The sequence below is a fragment of the Schistosoma mansoni genome, chromosome 2 (genome assembly GCF_000237925.1).
Source record: "Schistosoma mansoni strain Puerto Rico chromosome 2, complete genome".
NCBI classification, from domain to species: Eukaryota; Metazoa; Platyhelminthes; class Trematoda; order Strigeidida; family Schistosomatidae; genus Schistosoma; species Schistosoma mansoni.
In genome coordinates, this window is record NC_031496.1 from 24,328,494 (window position 1) to 24,336,143 (window position 7,650).

The 7,650-nt window shown below is 44.4% G+C and overlaps 1 protein-coding gene across 1 annotated transcript; it reads right to left on the minus strand.

Moving 5' to 3' along the window:
* Window positions 1-1,360: 1,360 nt before the first annotated feature.
* Smp_201810 (uncharacterized protein) lies at window positions 1,361-1,771 on the minus strand (the record flags this gene model as incomplete). Its single annotated transcript, XM_018796167.1, has 2 exons — window positions 1,361-1,494; window positions 1,627-1,771. 2 exons carry the CDS (start codon window positions 1,769-1,771, stop codon window positions 1,361-1,363), a joined length of 279 nt encoding a protein of 92 aa, XP_018650406.1.
* Between the last annotated feature and the right edge of the window lie 5,879 nt (window positions 1,772-7,650).

Below are 7,650 nucleotides of genomic sequence, written 5' to 3' on the forward strand. Positions count from 1 at the left end.
TGATTGCTACCTTCTTGTTCCTCCTTGCTTCAATTTTATCCAGTGTACCAACAGTGATCCATTCCTTGTGATGGTGCTTCTTTTGGCCCAGAACCTCTTGACATGTTGAAACGATTGCCTCCTTGATACCTTTCCAGCTGCTCTCTATGGTGGTTCCCTCTCCATTGAGTAGGTCATGAAAGGCCTGGAACCTGTTGCTGAGGGCTATGTTAAATTCGTTGAGTTTGTCAGCATCTCGAAGGAAATCTATATTAAACTTATGTGATGTTGTCCGCGCCATTGTCCAGTGCTTCTTGAGTTTTAGTTTCATCTTGGCGACCAGCAAATGGTGATCGGATGCTATATCAGCTCCTCTTCTGGTTCTCACATCCTCCATCGTCCTCCTGAACTTTTTGTTGATGCAGATATGGTCGATTTGATTTTGTGTAGTGTGATCCGGTGAAATCCAAGTGGCTTTGTGTATGTTTTTGTGTGGGAATATGGTGCCACCTATGACCAGTTTATTGAAGGCACATAGGTTTGCAAATCTCTCACCGTTTTCGTTCCTTCCTCCCAGTCCATGTTGTCCCATGACGTCTTCGTATCCAGTGTTGTCCTTTCCAACCTTGGCATTGAAATCTCCCATTAGAATGGTCAGGTCCTTGGTTGGGCACTTCTCGAAGATTGACTGCAGCCTATCGTAGAATTGGTTTTTAGCGTCTTCATCGTAGTCGTTGGTCGGCGCATAGCATTGGATGATGTTCATTGTAATGCCCTCTCTCTTTGTTTTGAAGGAGGCTTTGATGATCCTCGGTCCATGAGATTCCCATCCTATAAGTGCATTTTGTGCTTTTCTAGACAGCATCAGTGCCACTCCTTGTGTATGTGGGGCATTTCCTTCTTCATGACCGGAGTATAACAGAAGTTCCCCTGAAGACAGTCGTTGTTGTCCAACCTGCGTCCAATGTGTTTCACTGATTCCAAGCACTTCCAGGTTGTATTTCCTCATTTCCGCAGAAATTTGGAAGACTCTGCCGGTCTCCCACATTGTCCGGACATTCCATGTACCTATAAAAATTTTCGCTCTGGTTGTAAGAAGGTGCATCGGCCTCATGACTTCCGAAGGAACTCGGCTTTCATCATGAGACGTCATTTTTCCTTCTACTGACTGAAGTCTCCTTAAATTGGGATATGAATGTATCCAGGATGAATAGAGTGGGATAATCTCTCCAGAGTACGTTTGTCGTACTCGGTGTCAGCAATAGGCATCCTATACACATCAAGGTGTTAAACAATCTCACTGAACATGTATGTAATACTTGAGTTTTGAATAAATAAATAATGGATACCATGTTATTACCAAGATTGTAGTCTTTTATGCTTACTGCTTGAAAAGGTTTGTCGAGTAGAATTGAACACGACACATGATTGTTTGTTTATATGACTGTCTACGCCTATATAATGCCATACGATTTGAAGTGACGGGTTGAACGTGGTTGGTATTGCACGTTACTTGTGAGTGAGGTGTTGCTAGCCGTTATTATGTTATGTTTTTCATGATGTTTTCCAGTTCTGCTATTGATGCTTATGAAACGAACTCTTTATCCCTGATTGTCTATCGTAACACAATGTTTTATCTCATTGTAGGTTCTAAAAGAAATGATAAACTCGTACGGCCTACATTTCTTTTAGTCATATATGTTTTGGGAGGAGTTTCGAGTTCAACGTTTACTTTACTCGTGGTAAGAATCTCCAGTGAGTGATGGGAGAGAGGCTGGCTGGATATATTCATCTCGTAAGTACTTTCCTATATGCATAAAATGATGATAACATTTCTATTGGACTCTTGTCCGCACACGCCCCTATCTGAAGCTTGTTCCGTAACCCAAAATATTTTTTAATTGACCTTAGGTGGTTGTTTGGTCCTCACATGTACCAAGTGGTTGATGGTCAACTTTCAGGAGATTAGGTAAGCTACATTAGTTTTTATGATGTCGCATAGTTCATATGATAAACATGAGTCGATATATAACTTTACTGATAATTACTGTAACCACTAACTCGTCCTTTCACTTTTCAGAACGCCGTCTGCTGTGAATCGTTCCGGGAGATATCAGAGGTGCGAAAAAAACTCGGTAAGATTTCGCTATGGTCTTTGGTATATCAAGTGATGCTCCGTGTTTCAATTGATCTTATGATTTTAACTATTACTGACAATTTCACTTATCAAGTTTTTCTATTTTCAGATGAGGACTTGGGAACTGCTGACTCAATCGTCTAAGGTGGGTAAATGAAATGATGTGACACCTCTTGAATGATTTGTGATTACATTCTTCGTCTGATTTTGCATATACCTGTCAGAACTAAGTATGCTGTGTTTCTATTTTAGGTTAAATGAAAGCATGGAGACGTCCATTTCCAACGGAATCCTGTACATTTGGTTTCTGTGATAAATATGGTTAATTGCCTTGGTTTCGTTCTTGCTTAGTTACCGTGGGAGTAGAGTCTTCAACCTCCTAGGTTCTTGGTGTTTGTCAGAGTTGGTCGAGTGTGCGGACGGATTTAGGTTCATTCCACTTAAGTAGTCGGTGCAAGTAGCGTGTATTGTAGGATGGACCAACTGAGAGCACTTAGCCATAATGCCAACATGCTTGTGATTTAGTTCTGCCGAGTCGATAGGTTCGCACAAGGTGTAGGTGTGTTTGCACAAATAGTCGCCGTAAAAGGGTGGTGCTTGTTGGTTATCGCCTACCTCGACCTCCTGTTTAGTTGCGAACACCCAGTGTTACGCTGTTGAGTAGCGGGTAGTTCTCGTTCAAGACTCCTTCGTAGCTCGTTGTTGCGCACTTCCGTTTTGCTGAGTATGGGATGTGGGTCAAGCATGAGTTTCTGTACTTGAGGTCGAGCCGCTTCAATAGTCTCCTGGCGTGGTCGTCGTTCCAAGGTATGCAGTCGGCGTAGGCCTGTTCAGGTGGCGACAGGAAACAGTCTTCTAAGTACTTGTGGAGACAAGACATGGATTTTCGTGGACAATGGTTGTGAGGAATATGAGGAGCCGCTAAGGAATGTTAAGTGTCAGTGTAAAACGAGAGTCGTGTTGAGGTTCACAGTATGTACTAGTTGACGTTGTTAACCAGGCACTATCCAATTAGTCTGTAGCTGGCTGCATCTGAAGTTGAAGTACTTAACATCAAATACTCGATTTGAGTGCAGTTGGATGGTTCGCTGTTGCGTATAATTGAGTTGGCATTGTCTCCTAGGTCGAGTATGTGATGTGTTAGTTTAGGTTGTAACTATGATCCTTCTAAATTACTTGCTTGCAGTCCTGTAATATGTCCCAGCGTGCTTATTATCTTTCCCGATCGTTGCTGCTACCTTGACGTGGTGGTCGGGCTTGCCTATCATGATGAACCAATCGAGCTATGCTGGCTGGAACACTCGTTCCTCGAGGTCCTACCATGCCAGACAGGTCGGTTGAAGAGCGGTAAGACTAAAAGCAGCAATCCCAAGGTCCGAAGGCGAAGTCGTACTGCTGACTGTACAGAGGTGTGACAGCAGTAAGGTGTCTCCTTCACACAACCAGCATGACAGCGATGCTGCCTTCCCACAAGGAGGGGTGGGGTTAGAAAAGGTCAACCCTAAAAATGCACACCTCGCCTTATCCCACGGATATCCGTCTCCGGCGGTAAGTTTTTTGAAGAACGGAGCTAACACAAAAAGGTCGTGTGTGACCGACCTCAAGCAGTTGTCCCTTGGGCACTGCGGTCACGCTCTCGGGTCATTAAGATCACTTCTAACCCAATTTCCTTTTCAGGTACCTCTAGAAGAATCCTTCCACGGTGTGGGCAACCGGGAAGTGATAACTGCCCTCATACCTCTAACAACACTCAAGACCACTGTATTCATAATCAATCTCCTTCTTCAATTCCTACTATTCCTTCTACCTTGACTTTCAACACTAAACTTCCTCTCTCGGTTTCTTCCTCAAGTGTCACCATGGCCACCGATTCTAGTGCGCGAAACGCTGTTCCAGGTCTACTAAAACCTCTCTCCAAACTACACATTGGAGCCTTCAACGTACGTACCCTATGCCAAATCGGTCAACAGGCCTCCTTAGCTAAAACTCTAGAATCTCGTGCCATTGATGTATGCTGTGTCTCCGAAACACGCATACAGGATCCCAATGTGGTCATTCATTTGACCCCACCTCGCCAAAATGGACAGCCAACGAAATACACCCTCCGTGTATCTGGCGACCCGTTGGCTAGTTCTCGCGGACTTGCAGGTGTAGGCATAGCACTAAGTACAAGGGCAGAACAGGCACTACTAGAATGGATCCCCGTTAACAGTCGCCTGTGTGCTGTCCGGCTAAATGGCTCCGTAAGAACTCGGAAGGATAGGGACACACGTCGTTGCCTTTTCGTCGTTTCTGCCTACGCTCCCACTGACTGCAGCCATGATGAAGTAAAAGATGACTTTTACAGAAAACTCACTGAGCTTCTTCGGAAAGCTAAGCGCTCAGACATAGTAGTCGTAGCGGGTGACTTTAATGCCCAGGTAGGCAGCTTAAATCAAACAGAAAGACATTTAGGTGGGTGTTTTAGTATTCCGGCTCAACGAACCGATAATGGTGATCGTCTGTTGCAACTATGCTCAGACAATCGTTTATTTTTAGCAAGCACTAATTTTAAGCATAAGGAGAGACATCGTCTAACATGGCGACCACCTGCACCAAACCAACGATGGACTCAAATAGACCGTATTGTCATCAGTCATCGTTGAAGAGGCTCAATAGAAGATTGTCGCTCGTATTGGGATACTTGTTTAGACTCTGATCACGCTTTAATACGAGCGCGCATTTGTCTGCGCCTCAATGGACGCAGGAAAATTACATTAAGAAGACCCATTAGGATTGAACTGGAGGACGAAAAAGCCAAATGCGAATTCCAGAAACAACTGAGTTCACATCTAGGCAGTTCTGTAAACGAGACTGACCCAGATGCTGCTTGGAAAGACATACGAACAGCTGTGGAAACAGCAGTAACATCTATTAGTCATTTAAACCATAGGGCTCCAAAAAACCGGTGGATTTTTTCTAAGTCTATTTCACTGATGGATTCGCGTAAACTCATCCCATCAGGCTCTGAACATGACGAAGAGCGTAAACAAATTAGATCTAGGTTAACTAAAAGTCTAAGGAGCGATCGTGAGCAGTGGTGGGCAACGAAAGCAAAAGAGATGGAAAAGGCAGCGGCTGTAGGCAACACCAGGCAACTATTCAGACTAATAAAAGAAACCGGAATTAAGAAGTCAAGTGTAAGTGAGACAATCTCGGAAAAAGACGGAACCCTTATCTGCTCTCAACCTAAACGTTTAGAACGATGGGCGGAACACTTTAAGGAGCAGTTTAGCTGGCCTTCAGCTACTGCACAACTACCCACTATTCCCAGAAAACCTGAATGGAACATTGAAGTAGGCCCCCCGACCCTGCTTGAAGTTCAAAAGGCTATAGGTAATCTGAAACGAGGAAGAGCAGCTGGTCCAGATGGATTGGCCCCAGAGGTCTTTAAATATGGTGGTCCAATTTTAGCGATTAGGTTGACTAATATTCTGGCTAAAATCCTGGAGACGGATGTAATCCCATCCGACTGGTCACAATCACTGATTGTCCCAATATATAAAAAGGGGGTCAAAATCATCCTGCGATAACCATAGAGGGATTAGTCTGACTAACATAGCATCTAAAATACTAGCCTCAATAATTATCGGGCGCCTAACTAAGACTCGTGAACTGCAAACACGAGAAAATCAGGCTGGCTTCAGACCTGGTCGTGGCTGTATCGACCACATATTCACCATTCGTCAAGTTTTAGAGCACAGACACGCCTATCGGCGTCCGACAATGATAGTTTTTCTTGACTTGAAAGCAGCATTTGACTCTGTAGACCGAGAGGTTGTGTGGCAGTGTCTGTCATTGAAAGGTGTACCTGAGAAGTACATAAACCTTGTGAAGGCTCTTTACTCGAACACTACCAGTCGAGTGAGAGCTTATGGCGAACTGTCATATGATTTTACAACCTCAAGTGGTGTCCGTCAAGGCTGTCCACTATCCCCGTTTTTGTTTAACTTCATTATAGACCTGTTGCTGGAAATAACACTCTCGTCGACTGAATTTACAGGAATTGATCTCCTACCGGGGGGACCACTAAGCGACTTAGAATACTCAGATGACATAGTCCTGTTTGGTGAAGACGCTGGCAAAATGCAGAGTCTTCTGTTGGAACTCAGTAATAATGCCAGGATGTTTGGGATGTGTTTCTCCCCATCCAAATGTAAATTGTTACTCCAGGACTGGCCTACGTCAACACCTGAACTAAGGATAGGGAGTGAAGTAGTCGAACGCGTGGACAACTTCACTTATCTTGGAAGTCTGATCAGCCCTAATGGGTTCAGTCAGTCAGTCAGCTACAACGTAGGACCAGGCACATATATGCATCGGTCCAAGTTGCCATACCTCGTTAGCACAACAAGATCAACGCCGGATTCATAGTAGTTAATTTAGTGTTGGTAGTAGTATATAAATTATAGGTTGTATATAAGGATATAGTACAGGAAGGAAGAGAGATATGAAGCAATTTTAGTCTCAAGGTTTAAGGGAAGATAAAGAGTGTATACACCTACGCCATTGTGATCGATTCTGAGCCATGTCACACAGAGTCTCCAACCATTGGTTACGATAGTCACGCGGACCCCAACCAGGTAGTCTGCATCTGCCAACATGGCTCAGACTAGAAGTTAGTGACTTCAAGCACTGATGCCATGTTTTGGTTTGGCCGCCCCTAACTCTCTTCCAACTGTCCCCAATACTAGTCATCATAGCGCGTCGTGGTAATCGGTGTTCAGGCATACGTAACACATGGCCCAACCATCTCAGTCGATGAAGATTCATCACCTCATCAACTGATTTACCATCGTTCCTTAATACCCTGCGTCTAACCTCACTAGGGTATTAAGGAACGATGGGTTGGTGTCTGACGAAATCTCAGCACGGATTCAAAAAGCTCGTTTGGCTTTTGCCAACTTACGTCACCTATGGCGTAGACGAGATATCCGTCTATCAATTAAGGGACGAGTATACTGCACATCAGTTCGCTCTGTTCTACTTTACGGCTGTGAAACATGGCCATTAAGAGTAGAAGATACTCGTAGGTTACTAGTATTTGACCACACATGCCTTAGAAATATTGCTCGCATCTGCTGGGATAACCGGGTAAGTAATAGTGAGGTTAGACGCAGGGTATTAGGGAACGATGGTAAATCAGTTGATGAGGTGATGAATCTTCATCGACTGAGATGGTTGGGCCATGTGTTACGTATGCCTGAACACCGATTACCACGACGCGCTATGATGACTAGTATTGGGGACAGTTGGAAGAGAGTTAGGGGCGGCCAAACCAAAACATGGCATCAGTGTTTGAAGTCACTAACTTCTAGCCTGAGCCATGTTGGCAGATGCAGACTACCTGGTTGGGGTCCGCGTGACTATCGTAACCAATGGTTGGAGACTCTGTGTGACATGGCTCAGAATCGATCACAATGGCGTAGGTGTATACACTCTTTATCTTCCCTTAAACCTTGAGACTAAAATTGCTTCATATCTATCTTTCTTCC